The following is a 21,442-nucleotide window of genomic DNA, read 5'->3' on the forward strand; positions in this document are numbered from 1 at the left end:
CCTGCAGAATAAATCCCTTGAACATGCTGCTCATCGGGTTCAGGCCTGCTATGTTGTTAGTTGATATGCGCACTATAATGAAACAAGAAATCAGCTGATGCAGTAGGTACGCGTCAAGCACACATTCTATTGACAAATGTGAGCGACCATGAATGAAGACTTAGATTTTAGAATTCGAGAGGAAATCTGTATGGCCCATGATGCATCAACTGATGATGTTTACATAGAGGACGTCTTCCAAATTATAAAAGTTATATGTATGTATGTATGTATGTATGTATGTATGTACTTACGTACGTATGTATGTATATATGTATGCATGCATGCATGCATGTATCTATGTATGTATCTATATATATATATATATATATATATATATATACATCCATCCATCTATCTATCACTCTCACTATATATATATATATATATATATATATATATATATATATATATATATATATATATATATATATATATATATATATATATATCTGTGTGTGTGTGTGTGTGCAGTCTTTGTAACTTTAGGATTTTACATTTTACCTGTATTCGAGTATTCGAGTTTTCTATATCTTTTAGGGATGCTTAAGGTTACTAGTCTATACATATATACGTACGTTCATACAAACAAACAAACAAACAAACATACATATATGCATACATGCATGCATACATACATACATACATACATATATACTCTCCCGGGTTCACAAACTTTTGCACTGTCAGCTTTGCATTCTGCATGTCTGTCCATCACACACGATAAATTTAAAAGAAAATAGTAAATTATTTACTAATTACATTTTTGGAAGTAGTTTTAATGACATGTTAATACCCACGTTAAGTTTCGTGTGTATGCTGATCTTTGAAAACTGCCAGCGTCATACAGATATACTCATCAATCCAGCTAAAACCGACATAATCATACAAAGTTTGCATTGTTTATCACGATGTGGATTTAAAAGTGGTTACACTGATCTCTGTTTCGCTTGCGAACAGCACGCACTTGTATTTTTAACATCTTTAAACATTTCAGCATAATCTTAAATTATCCAAAGATGAATCCACTGCCTTCTTGCCGGAAAAGGGACGCCCAAGTTAATGTTTTCTAGTTGCTTCTTATTAAATGGCAATCGAGGCAGTCAATGATTGAATCTAATTAAACATCGGGCAATTAGATAATTGGATTCTAGACTGGAATTAAGCTCCACGTACCATTCATGACTGTCATCATCATAGGCATTATCTAATCAGAAGACATTATAAGTTTATTTTATGGAGCTAATTTAAAATTTAATTTATCTGCGAGCTTAAACTGACACACAAAAGTGTTTTTTTAAATGTTGCTTTCTATTTGAAAAATATTTCTTATAAGAAGCATAACAACAGTTCTTATTAAATTGTTTATACCGTATTCCAATTAGGCAAAACAATAAGTACAAAGTATAAAAGAGTATCATCAACTCTTGCACAGGCTCTTTTCTGGGCATTTATCACGCCTATTGGAGATCTCGCATTTGTTGATTATGATTCTCAATCGTCGCAATAATTTAGTGGAGATCTCGCATTTCCTATCACGTTTCTAAATTGACGCAATAAATGCTACCGGCTTTATTTATAATATCTGATTCATGTTCCACCGGGGAAATGTAAAGGCGAGGCTGTGTTTTGCTTAATCTTTACGTTTTTTTCTTCTTCCTATTTTTGTTTAGTTTTGCTTTTTGGCTCGTTTTTTTTTTTTTTTTTTGTCGTCATGAAATTAATTTACAGATCACCTGTAATAAAATGTATAAATATGCCCATTACACATCGCGTACACAAGATTGCGTTAACAGTTATACTCAAAGACAAATGTAACCATACGTTTCATAGTTCGCAGCATTTTCGCTAGCCAGGGTTCCGATATGTTAAATTTATCTACACCTTGTTGGATCGATCAGATCTTTCAGTGCTTTGTCCTGACGACGTCTATTGGACGTCATGAGTTGTCTCACTTGGTAAGTAATGCCAGCTAACCACCAGCGTGTAACAGTGGTGCAGTGTACATTGGCAAAAATGGTGGATGCAATTGACTTCAAAAGGATATTTTGTAAATTTAACATCTAAAGTAAGATAACGTACCAGAGAGAAACTATTACAGGTGGATCTGAGTTAAAGGATATATTTGTACAAACACAGACTGGCAGTGAAATATTGCCTATTTGTTAGTCCATTCCAGCTGTGTGCTTCCCTTGTCTCGATCATGTATGACTTGATTTTTATTGGATGAAGTGGCCTGCCGCCGCATCCAATGTAATTCACAGACCCGAAGCATTGAAATATATGTTCGATCCCCCATGTTTTATATAGAGTTAACACATCGGAACCTTGGCTAACGAAGATGAGTTCACAGATGAAGCTTCTGTATTTTGATTTCTTTTGATTTCTTTTGTATGTATTAAGTTTAACAAACCTAATTCAAGAAATGTTCGATGATCTTCAACAAAACTTCAATACTGTTTCATCTAATGCAGGTGTACTACTCAAGGCCGTTTTTAATGACACGTGTACTACTCAAAGTTGTTATAATGACACGTGTATTACTCAAAGCCGTTTTTTATTACACCTGTACTACTCAAAACCGTTTATGAGTGTAATACTCAAGGTCGTTTCTAATGACAAGAAAACAACACAAAGTCTTAATTAATGACACGAGTACTACTCAAAGCCGTTTATAATGACACGTGTACTACTCGAAGCCGTGTTTAATGATACGAGTACTACACAAAGCTGTTCATAATGGCACGTATACTACACAAAGCCATTTTGATGATACGAGTACCATTAATAATGACACTTGTACTACACAAAGCCATTTTTAATGATACGAATACTACACAAAGCCGTTTAAAATGACACGTGTACTACACAAAGCCGTTTTTAATGACATGTGTACTACACAAAGCTATTTTAATGGCACGTGCATTATTCACAAAACCTTGATCTTGTTGGCAATCACGCATTTTATTTCCCATAATCTCCATTTGCGACATCACATTTTATTTCCCATAATCTCCATTTGCGACATCGCTTATATTTTTCATTCCATTCACACATTTTGAAAGAGCTATACATCAGCAGAGTAAGTTTCATGAAGACAAAATTTGTTTCATTACAATGAATAATGACAAAGTGAATGCTTAATTATCACCAAACCATCCTCTCTCCTTCCCGCCACATAAGGGAGATAACCGTGACATTGCAATAGCAGTTTGAAAGAGTACGTGAAACAAATTTCTTTCTTCTTTTTCTTATACCTATGTGGACAAAACTAATCAAAATCATTGATTATATCCTGTGTGAATATGCCAAAGCTTTGAAAATTGCATTCAAATCTGTAATAAGCTTCCTTTATATTATTTACTGGGTTAATTATTTTTTTTGGGGGTTTTGTTTCTTACGCTTTCGCAAATAGAGCCGGGACTGTTAAGCAAATATCTGCAAATGTCTCCAATCAGGAATAAACAGATATCCCATATCAGCGAATTAAATTTTGTCTCATAAGACAAAGTTGCAAAGATATAAAGCAAAAGAGGTACTACAATACTAAAACAGAACAGAGGATGTTATAAAAGCTGTGTGCCAAGTTCTGTGTTTGTTTAATTTGTTTGGTGTACTCTACTCATTACCTAACATAATCCACGTGCATATGAGCAGAAAGAAAAACAATTTTCAGACATAGTGTTGGGTACATTCATGAAGGAATGAACTATTCCGTACATTTCATACCATATTTCGGAGGGAAATTGATGCAGACTAAAAGTATTTATTTATTTATTTATTTATTTATCGATCTATCTATCTATCTATCTATCTATCTATCTATCTATCCATTCATTCATTTCCCTATTGAAAATTCTTTTAAAATGAATGCTGTTTGATATTACTCCAAAATTACAGATATCTTTCTTCCAACATCACCGAAAATATTCAGTTGTATGCAAGAATAGCAAACCTAAAATGTGCAGTTTAAATTACCAGATTAAAAGCGTTAAAAATCGTTTTTTACGTGTGTGGACTACTTACCTAGAACACCACAATTCAAGGCCTGCCCCGGCAGAGACATGGTGGTGCAGGGTACATAACCCTGTATGTTAGTAGAAACGGAGTAGGGGCTTGGGGTGAGCTGATTGGTGGTCCCCGCATGGCCTGGTCTGAGCGTAGTGCATGCTTGCGGATCAGCCCCGGTGCTGTGACCGGTTACAAAAGAGATATGGTGGCCTAATACAAGAGTAAATGCCACGAGTAAATTCTTCATTTTGTCCTTCAATTTGACTTTCTCCGTCACCTTTCGAATGTCAAACAACAGAGATAGGTCCGTATTTCTCAGAAATTCGGTCAATACGTCCCGTCTCCCTCTCCCGCTGAATGTAATAGAGCGAAAAAGTGATTATCCTCAAAGTTGATCCTCCTTGCTGTATTTGGAAAACTGAAAGCAGGAAAGGCAAGTAAAATCAGTTACCATTAATACTTTTACAATACTAGTACTTTTCCTAAGATACTTTCTTGTCGTTCCTTCCAAAGTGTCGAAATTTCAAAATAGTAAATATTCTTTGTTATTCTCCTTCCTTTCTTGCAAGCATAGAGCAAAAATTGTCAACGCATATGTTCTAACTGATCATTCCGTTATTTTCGAAAGCACGAATATTGGCCTGTAAAATGATAGGATGTCCTCTGCACATGAGCAAAAACTGGAATGAACCAAATGCATGAAAGATATTCCGTCACCGAAAATAATTTGCATGTGTCGTGTCAACAAGTTGGTATGACAGCTAACTGAGGAATACGTGATGACTGTTTACAAACAGTTTATATACATCGAGCGCGTCATCAATTTTGTCATGTTCGACAGCGGGTGTGCGCAGTCATCTCGAGAAGTGGGTGGAGCCCCCTTGCATGTGTAAAGTAAACTAATGAGTAACTAATAATCATTATTTTAGGATGAAATAGACCTTGCTCTCTTTTACAGAGAAGTTCAACTTCAAGAAAGAACAAAAAAGAATAATTTCATAAAGCTAATTTGTACAATTTTACACACGAAAGAAAGAAAGAAAGAAAGAATAAAAAGGATAAACGGTCTTGAAAAGGGTAAACTACATATTTATTTTATACTGCCCTCATCCCTAGAAAGTTTTATAAAACAAAGAGCGGATTTATCGTGCCTGTCACGCAGAGAACCAAAATATGAAAATATGTTCATTCACACACACACACACACACACACACACACACACATATATATATATATATATATATATATATATATATATATATATATATATATATATATATATATATATATATATATATATATATATATATATATATATATATATAGATATATATAGATATATATATAGATATATATATATATATATATAGTTAGGTAGGCTTATATTTGGAAAGTAATTGGCTTGATTGGCGTAGGTAGGTAGATAAGTTGATAGGCAGGTAGGGTAAAAGGTAGGTAGATTGTTAGATAAGAATTATTGTATAATAGTCTCATTTAATGTATATTTGCATGTTAAGAAAAATAACTCATATGTACATTAAAGTCTAGTTGTTTCCGTCCAAGAAAGATAATACAGAAACTGTGTATATTGTCTTTCTTGGACAAGGAAGAGAAAGGTATGGTGACAATTTAAAATTGCATTAATCTTATTTCCTGCATTATACAAATTATCTAGAAAGATCTTTCTTGTATATGTTTTTAAATCAGTGCATGGGGAAAATATTTATGACCGGTTCACACAAATAAAATTTGATGCATACCTTTGTTCTGGTCCCCAAAAAAATTAATGATTTTAAGTTTATTGCAAACGTACTTTGTGATATGAACGTTATCCACATTACGTCAAAATGTTTTTATTTTAAAAGTTAAGTGCAGATTTTTAATCTTGACTATCGCATGTGGAAGTGTAAGGTACTGAGCCGAGTGCGCAAAAATAGGTACGTGTAAGAGCGGTGATCAATCACAAGGAAAGCCGTGGGCAATGGAGATCGAAGTAAATCAGTTATTTTCTCAACTATGTCTTACTCACGCGGAGAATCTGGGACTAGAATGAGTAATTCTAGTCCCAGGGGAAACACATGCAAACAGAAAAATAGTTTTATCGAAAACTTTACTGGTACATATGGAATTAAGATCCAGCTAGTATGTCATTTTTTAAATATGTTTTTCAACGATCGAGTTATATGTGACTTATATAAAATATTTCAGATAGATAGATAGATAGACAGACAGACAGAAACTGTCGTTTTCAGAAACAAATAAATATGCTGTATTTCAGGCCATGTGACAGAAAAGAGATATTCCAACTCATTGTAGTTAGAAAATTTTTTAATTTCTTTAAGAGAAACATCAGTAAATATATCACACAACACAGATTTACAGTTACACTGTATACTGATTTTTTATGTCATTTACGTTTAAGACAATGATTTGGGGAAGATAATTCATAGATTAAGTTTGTACTGGTTTTAATCTACGTTCTTGTGAACTCGATCATTGCCATGAAAACATAAATTATCTGAGACTGAAATATCAAGGCTGCAAGATTTATGAATTGTGCATATGAATCGTTTCTAACCGAGCACCCTTCATCCTACATCGCACAGACTTTCCATAAGTTTGTTATCAACGTCATTCCGAATCTAGACCAGTTACATGTCTGACGCATTTGGCGTCATCGCAGATCTAAACCAATTAGCGCTATTTTACTGGTTCACCGAAAAGCAATAGCGAACAAAACACTAAAATTACATTGCTAATGTATCCGCAGGAACGCGTTATCAATTGCATCCCGATATGTGTCTACATTTTACTAGCGTTATCTCAACCAGTCACAAATCTCTAAGGAAGCATTTTTTTTACACGTAAAATGGAAAAGGTCAGAGTTATTCGAATGTTTTCAACTATGGGAGATCCCACCCAGTAATAAGTACATATTCAAATTCAAATTGTGTTAGTTTACACCAAATAAATTAATTTACATACATGAAACTTTAAAGTCCCAATCCATTTTGATACAGCTGTGTGTTAAATATCTGTGATTTATTTTGGAACAATATAGAAAACATATAGAAGGTCATTTTGATTTGGGGTGAGCGCTCCGTGTTAAGACTGTCTGGCCTTGACCCGTATGTCTAACGCTATTTAAATAAATCATTTGCTTTTAATGCGATTTTTTTTAAAGAAAAAAGTCCGATGGTGAAAAAAAACCGCGTTATTTTGCGAAAATCATGACACTTGATTTGTAGCAAAACACACGTTCAGCGCATATTATTGCAGCCTATACTGTTTTATTTGATTTTCGTTTGCTTGTTTTTTTTTTTTTGTTGTTGTTGGTGGTGGTTTTTGGTTGGTTTTTTGGTGGGGTTGTTGTTGTTGTTGTTGCTTTTTTTCCCTGTCATGGCTGCTTAAATATTAATGTTGTAACCAGAGGTGGCGTTAGGAGTACGCGGGGCCTGGGGCCGACCATGACCGCGCGGGGCCAGAGTATCGGTATCTCGATTGGTATGCTACTGCAAACACTGATTATGTCTAGACTAGATCAACTTTCGCGATTTTGCGGAGAATATGGCTTGACAAACTCATAAGGACGACCTTAGACCTGAAGCGCGGGGCCCCCTCAAGAGCGGGGCTTGGGGCAGTCACCCCACTTGCCACCCCCAAACGCCGTTTATGCTTGTAACTAAGGTAAATAGTGCATGACTGAAATGTACGAACATTAGTCAAAGAGGAAGATTTAAGCAAAATTAGACATATACTGGTGACTGATCCTTAGACTTCGTCGCCTGGAGAAATAAAGTTTTCCAAAATATTGCTGTGCATCACATCACAAAATGAAAATAATTTTTTATGTCAGCTATGCTATTAATATTAATAATTTGGTTTACTTAAGTTATGAGATCAATATAATTTAGTTTTTAAATCAGTATTAAATTACACAGCAAGTCATTAGATTCCAGACGCTTCTTACAAACGCTTTTGTAAATTCACTCAATTTTTTAACTGTTGGGTTCAATAATAATAATAATAATAGCATTATTATTATTATTATTATTATTATCATTAACTGGATTAATGAATAAATGAATGAATGAATGAATGAATGAATAAATAAATAAATTAATTAATTCATTCATTCATTAATCAATTAATTAATTAATTGAAAGGGTAATCAAATACGATGATCTCAACAAAGAATTCCATTTGAAGTGAACATGAAGTAACTAATATAATTGCTATACAAAATTAAAATTATATTTTTCTTCGTCATTATTCGAATATTATCTTCACTGATCAAACTTCAAAATATGAAAGTGATGTAAAAAACTTACCTAGATTACAAGGAAGTTGTCATGGAATAACTTCACAGGGTGTAGCTTTGTGATTTCATATCATCCCCACCTACGGCTTTGTCGTCAGTTTTTATTGCCTCTTTCATCAACAGCGTCTTCTGATGGTGTGAAAATCGAATTTCTGAGTCTGTGACAAGAAAATACCATGGACATGAAACTCGAATTCCTGAGTCCATGGCAAGAAAATACCTTGAACGTGAAAATAGAATTCCTGAGTCTATGTCAAGTAAATACCTTGGAATTTGTGGAAGCTATGTCGAGAACGGCCTGAATTCTTGAGAGTTTACGGGACAAGTCTTAATCATCGCCTCTTTGCGTATATATCGTATAAATGGGTTGATGGATAAAGATCGATACGCCCTTAGTACAGAAACTAGTACAGAAACTTTTGACCAATCAGAATTTATAATTTAGATGTTGATTAAAGACTAACACTTCTAAGATAGGTGTACGCTCCAAAACGCAGGTATCACCTCGGTTATATGTAGCTTATCGTGAATTATGATTCGTACAATTTTTTTTTTTAAAACCCATTAAACTCTTGCATTTCCTGGCATCAAATATACTCCTAGAGTTTAGATAGATGTCCATAAGCTATATAACAGGAAAATAGTATCAGGATAATACTTGCCGAACAAATGGAGCAGTTGCTCAGAACTCCCGCCAGGCCCCAAAAGAGGGGGTGGGAGGGGTGGGGGCAACGCAATGAAATGGTAAATTTATGTTATGGTGGGGTTGTTGTTGAGGGGAAGGCATTTTTAAAATTGCTCCAAGCAAACTACCAAGTTCATCCGTCAGAATCGTATGTTGTAATTCTTCCATGTAGCTTAGGGAATATTCTGGATATGCTATGGTGTATTCCAGATGTTTGAGAACTCTTCTTGCAGTCGTTTATGTGTAGTGTGTTTCTGTGTGAGATTTTGGTTGCATTTTTAGCTTTAGCAGTTTTAGTCATATCGCTAAGATGTCTGAACTGTGGATGTTATATAGCGATGTGTATCACTTGGACATCATACCACAGACAAGTAGCATCATGTTCCACCCAGTAACCTTATCATAACACCAGGCCGACTAGTCCTAAAACTAACCTCTTGATGCTAAGCGCCAAGCGAGGCAGCAACGAGTACCATTTATATAGGTTTTTACCATGACTCGGTCTGGCTTTGAACTCGCGACATCCCGCATCCGGAGTGTCTTTATCCACAAAAACATTACACTATCTGGTTATAAATCCTGTCTGTTCATATGTGTTGGTAAATAACGTAATTCCAAACCGAAGATGGCATATTGTTCAAATAGCAATTGCACAGTATATCACATATGTCTGTATAGTGTTCTCTCTCTCTCTCGCGTGCTGCGAGTGCACGAGAGAGAGAGAGAAACTTAAAATAAAGCACTTTTATTTTTTTTAAATGAAGAATAAACCGTTAATTAACGTATCGCCTAATATCAACCAAACCCAAAGACATAAAGATACCCACGGTCCAAAAGTGTCAGCATCACGTGATTTACAGGTACACCGACATCTTCATGGACGTTCAGGCCTAATGTCCGTCACCTAGATGATTCCCATTGAAGATTATATACAAATTCAAATCGTCACAACTTGATTCTTTTTCAAACAATTTACAATAAAACATTTTTCAACCATTCAAACTGGATATGTATCTAGATAAAATACTTTGATTTTATATGATGTGGTATGCTGATGAGAAAGGCGTGTTTCTGTCTTCTCTAGCGATGGATCCATTGATCCTTAATGAACTATTAATTGATCAGTCTTATTTATCCGTCAGCATGCAGCACGCGATCTGCTACGTGCAGTTTACAGCGTAACATAAACAAAATCTGATACTTAGAAATAAAAAAACAAAGAAATGAGTTAGAATCGTGATAGAGGAATGTAGAAAAATTATTTCAGAACTGATATAGAAACCCGTAACTCAGTATTTTGTTTTTCCAGCGATACTTGATAACAAAATCCACTTCCTTTCGATATTTGAAATCTATAGTATTTTGGGGTTGGGAGATGCAATCTTCAGATGACCTTACACAGGCAAGGACAAAATGGTTTCAACATAACGAAAATGACAACATATGTCAACCTTTGTCCAAAAGTATTTTACTGAGTCCCGTTTAACTATAAGCCGTGCTAATTTTAAACATAAATGTAATTTAGACACATTCAGACTTTAAAAAGACTTTTTTCATGCCTCTGATAATTAAGTAAAGGTTCTTTAATATGTATCCTAAAATACCAATAAGTAACATTAGGATATATTATGTACAATTTCAAGGTGAAATTTACATTTATTACTTATTACAATGAAAATAAATCTGAATGAGTTAATAATGAGACTTCAAAGGTGCCGCCTATTTTGGTAGAAATTTACACGTTGACTCTAACTCTTTTAAGTCCATTATAAACATTCTGTTATAAATCGATGAAAAAGAGAGTATATGTGTACGTGATCTGGATTTTTAACCAAGCTTGAACAATTTTACAGTCATATTGCAACGATGTCTGAAAGTGTGGCAGTTTATAGTAATGTCTCCCACTGATACATCATGCCGCAGACATGTAGCATCATGTCCCACATACATTATCCTGACACCAGACCGACCAGTCCTAACACTAGCCCAGGGGTGGGCAAACTAAGGCCCGCCGGCCGCATGCGGCCCGCCATGGGCTTTCATGCGGCCCGCCAAGAGTTTTCATGCGGAACAAGTCATCATTCGCACTGACTCTGTTTATGTTACTCTGTTTATCAAATAAATGTGCTTCTTTTGAAGTTTAAGTTTAAGTTTAATATTAACAACATATAAAAAACTGAAAATTAATTATGATGTTATTTAGGAAAACCTAAAATTATTTTACATAATGAACTATGTGGCCCGCGACAAGGTGTAAATTTTGTGTATGCGGCACTTGCACTGGAAAGCTTGCCCACCTCTGCACTAGCCTCTTAATGCTGAGCGCCCAATGAGGCAGCTGTCGGCAGTAGTTTTATAAATCTTTGGTATGACTCGGCCGGGGTTCGAACCCGCGACCTCCCGCATCTGATGCGGACGCTCTAACCACAAGCAAGGCTTTTCTCACAGATGCACAGGTCGGCTTAGCTATAACAGAGTTATTTAATGTGTCAAGGTAGGTAACCCTTAGTTTCTCAAACTGTTGAAAACACATGCGAAATTATTTACTTCATCAGGCCTTGTGAGCCAACAATAGGCTGGGAAAGGCTGAAACTTTTTAACTCGAGAGATATTCCATCAGTCCGTATTGGCGATACATCAGAAAAAGAACGTGTTTAAAGCACTGATAATCTTCTATTTCATTATTGGTTAGGGTTAACAGTTTTTTGAACTTTCAAATAAGAAGACACTCCGGAGGGTGGGTGTATCTGTATCAGCATCCCTATGGAGATTTAAGGACCTAAAGGGAGGACATGTCCATCAAAAGATGATGTATGTAACCCATCAATTGGTCCAAGAAACACGGGGATTATAGATATCTCATACAATGAAAAACTGACTTTTCTTATATGATCTGCAACATCTGTACCAACATTCTACCCACCACCAGCACAACGCACATATGTGTGCGAGAAAGTGTTTGTGAATGTTTGTCGTCGGAATGTATGTAGCAAATAACAGAAACACAAACAGAAATATCTATAGCTTTCACACAAAATATAGCACACACACCTACCCCCCTCGCACCCACCCACCCTCCCCCCAAAAAAGTATAGCACACACAGAGAAGTTTACCACATAAGGCTTTCATTCCGACCCACTAAAGCCCTCTTTAGACCAATAACTCGCTGGCCCTGAAAACACTGATTGGTTTAAATTCCAACTTGAGAAATATTACACCCAGATTGAGATCTAAAAAAAAAACAAAAAGGAAAGGCTACTTAAGTCTACACCACGTGACGAACTTTTCGGAAAATTTAAGTACGCACAGTACACGAAATTAAAGAACTAACATAGTATAGGAAAATTCACAACCCAGAAATATTTGAATCGAATGTGACAATCACATGTTTGGCACATATCATAGGAACAGCCCGATAAAAATAGGGAACCGGGTATTGATTCGAAACATGAATTTTAAAACCACTGCTGCTTGTGTACTTGATGACAGCTTGGAATGAGAGAGGACGGGGATGCAGACGACCGACGGAAGACGACGATGGAGGATGTCGCTGTGATGGGGAATTTGCTTCCGGTTGCTTGCGTGGGAGGCATTGTACTACTAGCGGTTTGTGTACAATGAACGAGTCGCGTATCCAGAATAGCGCACGCGACTATAATCCAAAGAAGTAAGTAACGATATAAAGATTACACTACCGTCTGAACTCGCTTATAAGTCGGTCAAACTGAAAACTGCATAGATTCAGTACTGCCGTTACATAGCGTTGGTAGGATGCTAGAGGGAGACCATTTTACAACAAGATCAACTCTATTTTCCAATGAAATTAATTGCAATGTGACCAGAAACACCGAGACCACACGTCACAGCGGTGTAAAAGGAGCAATGTACAGTGAACAGATTTATGACGTCCAGTGAATCATGGGTTACGTCCAATGAAATAACGGAAACACCACTTGGCAATTTCGAAATGTAATATTTTATTTATTTTTATTTATTTGATTTATGTGATCAATATCAAATACGCTACTCTTGCATTATTCCCGCTATCAGTCATATAAAGCAATTTGCCTTAGCTTAACTGGCATTTTGCTAACACTTCAATAAAATACGTCCATCCCACCCCGAGAGTAGAAACTATGTAATATTTTCACGCAATCTTTTTCAAATTGAATCTAATTGGCGTATTAAACAGATTATGTATTGATGTATCACGTCAAAACTATGTAATTATTGTTATTAGTTAATAAATGAAATTGAAATGAGAACATGAAAAATAAAATTGAAAAGTAATACATGATGAAGAGGAATCTTTTTTTTTTGTGTGGAAACGTTCGGTATAAAGTATATCATCGTCTATATATCATGACGAAGCTCGTATCGGTTGTTATAGTAACATAAAGATAAAGTTTTTTTTTTAAAAATGTATTGTTCATAGTGATTCCGTCGTTCAGTAATGTTTTGGGTTATATTTTTACACGAAATATTTATATTGACAAAAACTAAAGCTGATCAGTTGAGAAATAATGAACAAATGTACGTTTATCCAAGTGACTGAAACTATTTTCCTTTTTTTATAGATTGATTCAAACGGGCAAACTTCATTGCCGAGTTCCAGAACGGTATTTATGACTTATATTCTCGACGCAGCCATTGCTTAAAATTTTTATTTTTCACTAGAAACCTCCAAAAAGAAGAATTATTAAAAGAAATTGAAAATACAAGGATGAAGACATACATTATTTGCAAGCGACGTGGTTGAAAAACGATGAAGTATGAGTGAATGCAAATCACTAAAAGAACAATAGCGTTTTAGAATATACGTAAAAGAAACCGTTCTAAATCATGTATATACTAGCACACCTATAAAAGGCGAACCCTTTTGACCAAAGTAATGTTATGTTTGAGGATCATATGGTAGGGTTCGGATGTTTTCGAAGAAGATAGTGTAATATGCGCTTTCTCACTTTGTTGCACTTATTTTCACCTGCGCGAGACACTGATCATTTGTATGTAAAAGAAATTCCTTAAAAGTCATTTTTCTGACACACAAAAAAACATACGATATGATTATCTGTTTGGGCTTTAATAACACACCAACAGAAGTAACCATATATCGTGTTGAGACAATGGGAGCAAAGTACAGTGCCGAAGAACACGTGACAGCAGCCGACCCGTGCCTATCTGTGCACCATGCTCACTCGTGATGTCTATTAACTGCGCTACCATTAAACCATCACATCTTTTTAAATAAGAAAAAATATGCATTTAGAGATCTGGCAAAAGTTAAAATGTATTTAAGCTGTAATACGAAACAGCTTGAAAACAATGTTCTTAGTTTTATATTTGCTCGTCCCTCGCACTTTCTTGTTTTGATCAGTGTGAAAAGAGCTACTGATTTTAATATGATGCTTATATACAAATATGTATGTATGAAAAGAGCTACTGATTTTAATATGATGCTTATATACAAATATGTGTGTGTGTGTGTGTGTGTGTGTGTGTGTGTGTGTGTGTGTGCAATTCTCATGTACATTATGTTTCAAGACGACTATCTTAGATCAAGTTTTACACCATCCAACTTTGAAAACAAAGATTACGTTCAGATATCGACCAGTTCTTCAAATACGTTGAGTTAATACAATATAGATAATCTAAAAATAAAGGAAAAATTCAACTAAATCTATGTGCCCTTTAAAGAAAACCTTAGTGTCTATTCTACCTTTTAAAAGCAACATAGAAGTCTGCCTAAGACAACCTATGCGCCTGTAAGTGCAGCCTAGATGCATATTAAAGACAACCTACTTTATATTCTTGTTAAAGAAAACTTTGGTTGATATTGTACCTGATTATGCCTGTGAATATAACCTACATGCGTATTCGGCCTCTTTAAGGCAATATAAAAACTTTTAAAGGCAGCATGCATGCAGATTGTTTACCTACCTAAATAGGGTCTACTTGAACAGCAATGCTTACAACGGAGTCCAAATTGCTAATATAAAGCTAAAGACAAATTTAACTTTCGTAGGCTAAGCAAAAGGAACGCATCTGAGACTTAATTGTCGCATCCACAGATGGATTTCGAAGAGATTTTTTTAGTTAAAAAAAAACAACCCAATGGGCTAATGGAAGAAAATTTAAAAGAGAAAATAGAAGATGAAACAAAAGTTTTGGCGGGATATAAAAATATTGGACTGAGTATATAGCGTTAATTCTTGCGTTGTGTGTAATTTATACGTCAGTGAATCCAAAGACTGTGGAGGTTAGGCACAATACTAAAAGCAATAAACGCACAGAAAGTTCCTGCTGCTACCAGGGTCCACCATGCTCAAACAGCGCTACAATAATTTGAAGGCTATGCTGTAATGTTTAGCATTTTAAAGTCTGTCCCATTATACACCGAATCCTCAAACACTGAAGAGGGCATATATTGCTTTGCGTTAGACTCCATACTAACTTTTACTTGCAACATCTTATTACAAAAGTTGTTTTAAAAAAACAATGCTTCTTTGTCTAAATTTTCCTTTAGAAGAGTTGTGTATGTTGTCTCAGTTACAAAGCTCAAATTGCAAATTGAATTTTGACAGAATTAGAATTCATAATTTCATCTACCAGCATTCAAACGATGGCATGTAGACGAAACACTATATATTTTAGGCAAGAGTAGTTGATGCAATGGCAAGTTCAGTTTTGCCAAGAGTTAACATTTGGCATGGACATGAAATCTTTCGTATTACAAATTTTGAAAAAATAAACTCAGAAACTATTTGCTATCAATATTGCAATTTAAACAAATTTCTATTCTTGGTCCGCAATTATCACCTAAAGACGAACTACCTGTCATTGAAATATGTATTTCATGCATATATCCTAATGATTTTTTTTAAATTACCGTTTATATGACAAGCATTTTAACGTTTGACACTTTTTTTTACGACCGCTGAGATTTAAGCGCAGTTCTTCTAACCTTCAAATTCTGTTCAATTGTCTTTGATTATGCCATAATCCTACGCATCACTGAACACATTTTTTAGCACATAGAGACAACAATAAAACAAGTCTTGTCGACCTAAGACGGGACTGGAATGGATACTCTTAACTGAGTTCCAAATACAATACTCACTTTTCCCTGGATCATGACTGGTCTAAAGGCCTTCTAAAAAAAAAGATTTTTTAAGGGAGTTGGAGAGGGGGAAGGGGCGAGGGAGGTGTTTTAAAATTGTTGGTTTTGAGGATGGAGAGGTTAATGACCGGAAAATTGTATTATATGTATTACTGATGAAAAAGAAAATTTCAGTGTAACTATGTCACGTGTCACAACTATCCTATTAGACGTCCAATGAGCTATATTCTAAGGAATATGTGACGGACTAATACCGAACGCAGGCAGACGGACAAAACAGTATCGTATCCTCCTAAAGCATGAAACAGGCACAACAAAAAGCTTTAAATACATTTTATTTTTTTATGTTTCTGTTTTATTCAACACGTGTTACCTTTAATATTAATTTTATATACATTTTACAGAATGTTAACATCGATATCGTTTGTACTTTATCTTGCTGTGCTTCATGTTTACATTTATTGGAAGATTATAGCTTCCTAAAGTTTTTTGAAATTCTCCACTTGTTCGTTTTTCCAGCTTTACTTTGGCACCATGTTTTCAATACAGTTCTGAGGTACCGTAAACGCTATTAAACAAATACACGCAGTCTGTTTTTTTTTTTTTTTTTCCAAAGGCTTGGGGGAAGGATTTCAGAACAGTGTTTTCGGAATAAATTGATAAAATAAGCGATATCTGGTCAGGTCGTGATAAACTATATACAATATCAATATAACGAATAATATACAATAGGGCACAAGTTATTTGACCCCATTAAAATCATATATGTACAGCGTTTACTTACTGGAAATAAATTAAAGTGATTTTTGATTTATACTATTATGTAATTTTTAACCTTTTTTTATTTATTTATTGCGTTCCATTCAAGGCGAGCACATACATATTTAACCAGTGTGTCAAAAAATGTAAAGAACACCTAACGTGCTTGTTGTTGTTGTTGTTGTTGTAGGGTTTAACGCCATTTTTCAGCACACGATAGGCTATACATGGCGGCCAGTATTAATGGTGGAGGAAGAACCTGGGAAAACCCCGGAAAGAACCACCGACCCACGAGAAGCTACTGGCAAGCTTTTTCACATACCCACATTGGCTGAATCAGAGACTGGAACCCACGCAGACAGGTGAGATGGCAGTGATCCGTAACGGAGAGCGCTTCAGACCACTCGGGGCCCCCACCTAACGTGCATTGGGTACATCGGTGTTATGAATTCACAAATGCATTACAGTTCTCGTTCTGAAGGCTCGGTAATGCTTGCAGAAATTTACCTCTTCATTCAGTCATGACGATTTGCTGAATATTCTACATCAAACTTACAAAGATTATTTTTGAATTTTTCAATTTCATGATGATGTCAGAATTATTGACTTGAATGATTTTTAACTAGGTTTGTTGTTACATGGACGGAATTCAAAATGGTACGAATAGGAATTTTGTTAAGATCAAAGATTAACGTTAGTTTGCCTAAATCGTCTGCATTTGTCCACCAAAGTGTAGTAATTATTAAATTCTTATCTATGTGACTTTTGTTTTTATTCCAAATGCAAAGGATCCCTTCTAACCGAACTATTTAAGCGCAAGTCTAGAATGTTCTTTAAAATTATAGAAACCGCAAGAAAACCACACACTTTCTTTGGTTCAAATGAATTCACAATCCAATTAAGATCATTTTAATGTCTGGATTTTCAATTACTATGATTAAAAAACAAGGTGTCTATACCCGTATGTTATGTCCGCTGGTCCCAACATTTTCATTCCAAAATTTAGAAAATTGGGTATATATATATATATATATATATATATATATATATATATATATATATATATATATATATATATATATATATATATATCTTGTTAGTCTCTCGAGCCGAGGAAGAAAAGTTGTGCGATCTCAACGACGGTGGACGCGCTTGTGGCTCCGGAGTCCAAATTCATTCCGATGCACACAGGCGGTTGCAAGTGGGGCATGGGACGCCGGTGGTTGGGGGAGGCTGAGAGACAGATCTGTGACGTATCTCACGAGCTGCAGCAAGACGCTGACAGCGGTCAACCTCGAAGGTGGAACATGCTTTTCTGGTCAGGGCTCGGAAGTGGCTTCTGTCTGAAGCAGCGAGCTCGAGCTGGTGGGGTTGAAGGTCTGTCCATTTGGTGTGCGTCTTGAGATTGTCTTTGTACCTCTTGCGAGGGTGGCCTTGGGTTCGGTTGCCCTGGGCTAGCTCGCCAAAGAAAAGCTGCTTTGGGATTCTGTTTTGATCCATGCGGATGGTATGGCCAGTCCAACGAAGCTGGGCCTGAATTAGTTTGGCTTCGATACTTGTTGTGTTGGCTCTATCAAGGACTTCCTGCTTGGTGATTCGGTCCTGCCACTTGATCCGCATGATTAATCTCAGGGAGCGCTGGTGGAATGGTTTCAACTGGCTGATATGTCTTCGGTATACAGTCAACGTTTCACAGCCATACAAGAGAGACGTGAGGACAACTGCATTGTACACTTTCATCTTTGTTGACAGGCGTATGTCCTTGTGCTGAAAGACCTTGGTTCGGAGTCGTGTGAGTGCTTGACTGGCTTTTTGGATCCTCGCAGGGATCTATTTGTCCAAGGAGCCATCACTGGATATTGTGCTGCCAAGGTATTTGAAACTTTCCACATTCTTCAGCTGTGTGTCGCCAATGGTGATGCAGGATTGTGATGGGATGGTGTTTGGTGCGTGCTGGAAGAGGACTTCTTTCTTTCCTAGGCTACTTGTGAAGCAAATATGTTGGAGGCTTCAGAGAACCTGTCCACGATTGCCTTTAGGTGAGTCTCTACCTGGGCCATGAGATGAGGGCACAGTTATCTGTAAAGAGTGCTTCAGTGATGAGTCTTTCTAGCATCTTGGTTTTTGCAGCTAGGCGACGGACATCAAACACTGATCCATACAGACGATATCTAATGTAGATACTAAGGTCAAGGTCACGGATGACATGAAGCAGTACATGTGTGAAGAAGAGGCTGAAGAGTACCGGAGTGAGTACACATCTCTGTTTGACACCGTTAGATATGGGAAATTTCTCAGAGGGTTCACCGTCTGAGAGAATCTCTCCAGTCATGTCATCGTGGAAGAGCCGGATGAGGTTGGTAAACTTCTGGAAAAACACAAAAGCTTCTTGAGTACTATCCACAGTGCGTCTCTTTTGACTGTATCGAAAGCCTTTGTCAGGTCCACGAAGACGGAATACAGTTCTGCTCAAGGCACTTCTCTTGGACTTGTCTGATTGCGAAGATCATATCAACGGTGCTCTACTAGCTGAGCTACCGCGGTTCCGTGATCTAAGGCCTGAGCTTGCGACACCACCATTCTCCATAATCAAATAACTTTGACTAAAATCTGAAACTTTTCCTTTGAAAACGTCAGCACAAAAATATACTAAATTGTTAAATTACAAGTGAAAATTTCGATACTTGGTCTAAAATAATAATACTAAGGTTTTATCAATTTTACCTCGAGTCATTTATATAGCGGATGCTGATCAGGTGTCTAAAAATGTTAACTAATGCTTATACAGAGTTAACTGTCCACTGCGATTAACCCTAGGACGCTGTGGTGTGTCAATCCACTGTCTAGTTACTGAAAGTGCAACTGACCATTGACCAATCCAATCGCCAAAAAGACACGAACCATCGCGCTATTGCAATTGTTGGAGAGGTTAGTCACGAGACTGACAAATCGAATGGGCCACTATTTTGTATTTCTCCTTCAGCCATTGTTTCCCCAGATTGTTATTTATACAGTTATAATAAAAAGGTCATTAGAATGATTTAAACTTGCAACTGATGTACGATCGAGAGACAAAATCAAGAATAAAATTTGAAGTCGTAAAACTGGCAAGTATAATAATAATAATAATAATAATAACAATAATAATAATAATAAGAGAGAGAGAGAGAGAGAGAGAGAGAGAGAGAGAGCACGATTATTGCCTAGTGGTTAGAGCGTCCGCCTCGGACACGGGTTCAAACCCCGGCCGAGACTAACAGCTGCCTCTCTAGGCGCTCAGCATTAAGAAGGTAGTGTTTGGACTGGTCGGCCTGGTGTCAGGATAATGTGACTGTGTGGGATATCATGTTACATGTCAGCGGCATCATGCCCCAGTGCTAAACGTCACTAAAAACTACCACAGTGCAGACATCGAAGCGATACGACTGAAAAATGTTAAAGCTACATTAAAAATCCAAATCTCTCTCTCTCTCACACACACACTGGAGACCGACCTCAATAGCGACCTAGGCCTTTATACGAGTGCCAGATGTACGAGAAGTTTCAAAGAAATAAAATGGGGATCCACGTCTTTAGCATAAATATAATATGACACTAAAGCTGGAAAACGGAGAGAGGAAAAATGACAAAATATCCCTACATTTTGACCTACAGCAAGGTCTTCTTGGATTCAATAAAACACGCACACGCGTACAGTGATATTTGACATAGAAATGAAAAACTATAAAGAATTAAAAGAAAAAAAATCTGAATTAGAGACACATAATACATGACATGAAATGAGTACATGACTAGAAAAGGATTGGTTAAATATGAGCAAGACAAACGAACCTCGACGAAAGTTGTCAGCACAATAGCGTTATACCGCTTGCTTTTTTATTAGTAGTTTAGACCATCTCATTATTATGGATATTTTTTCTTTTTCATTGCTATCTTGGACTAAAATACTACATCAAGATTATTGTTAACTCATTAAAAGACAAACTGGATTATATCATTGAGATACAACAAGACTGTTAGTACATCAGCACCTTCAAGATTACAGGAATTAAATCAGAATTTTTACCTTTGGACTTGTGATAGCACATTTAGGATTATTTGGGCTTTAATTCACAATAATGAGAGATCATATTTTACTTTGTAACATAGAGAAATAAATGTATTTATTGATTTCACTAAGCTTGTTGGTGTGGCTACTTTCTGTTACTTCGTTTAAGACCATAGGATTGTGAGACACTTTTTGTGGCGATTTTGTTCTAAAACAGAGGGTTATAATTTTGGCAAGTTATATTTTAGCAATTGCGTATCTAGCAAGAGGTTGCAACATTTAAGTGGTAAATTTTGACTGGATTTATTTTCTCGAGCCATGAACCAAGAGATTGCAAGCATTTCACCAATGTTTAAAACGCTTGCTACACTTTATACGGTGCATGTTAATGAGTAGGCGGCACATTCTCCATTTTTCTTAGAAGTTAAATTATGTAGTGATTCAAGTACGACACTTG

General features: G+C 36.1%; 1 protein-coding gene across 1 annotated transcript in view; it reads right to left on the minus strand.

Moving 5' to 3' along the window:
* The window catches only part of LOC149776190 (uncharacterized), a 6,675-nt gene extending 2,308 nt beyond the window's left edge, over positions 1-4,367 (minus strand). The window contains exons 1-2 of the mRNA XM_089942614.1: positions 4,066-4,367; positions 1-72 (exon numbers count right to left, since the gene is read on the minus strand). The exon at positions 1-72 is cut by the window's left edge and continues 511 nt beyond it. Of these exons, the coding sequence (XP_089798740.1) occupies positions 1-72; positions 4,066-4,297 (304 nt within the window). The 5' untranslated portion in view covers positions 4,298-4,367. The remainder of the gene's footprint in view (positions 73-4,065) is intronic.
* Positions 4,368-21,442: the final 17,075 nt, after the last annotated feature.

Source organism: Sinohyriopsis cumingii, chromosome 18 (assembly GCF_028554795.1).
Source record: "Sinohyriopsis cumingii isolate HCF-2022 chromosome 18, ASM2855479v2, whole genome shotgun sequence".
NCBI classification, from domain to species: Eukaryota; Metazoa; Mollusca; class Bivalvia; order Unionida; family Unionidae; genus Sinohyriopsis; species Sinohyriopsis cumingii.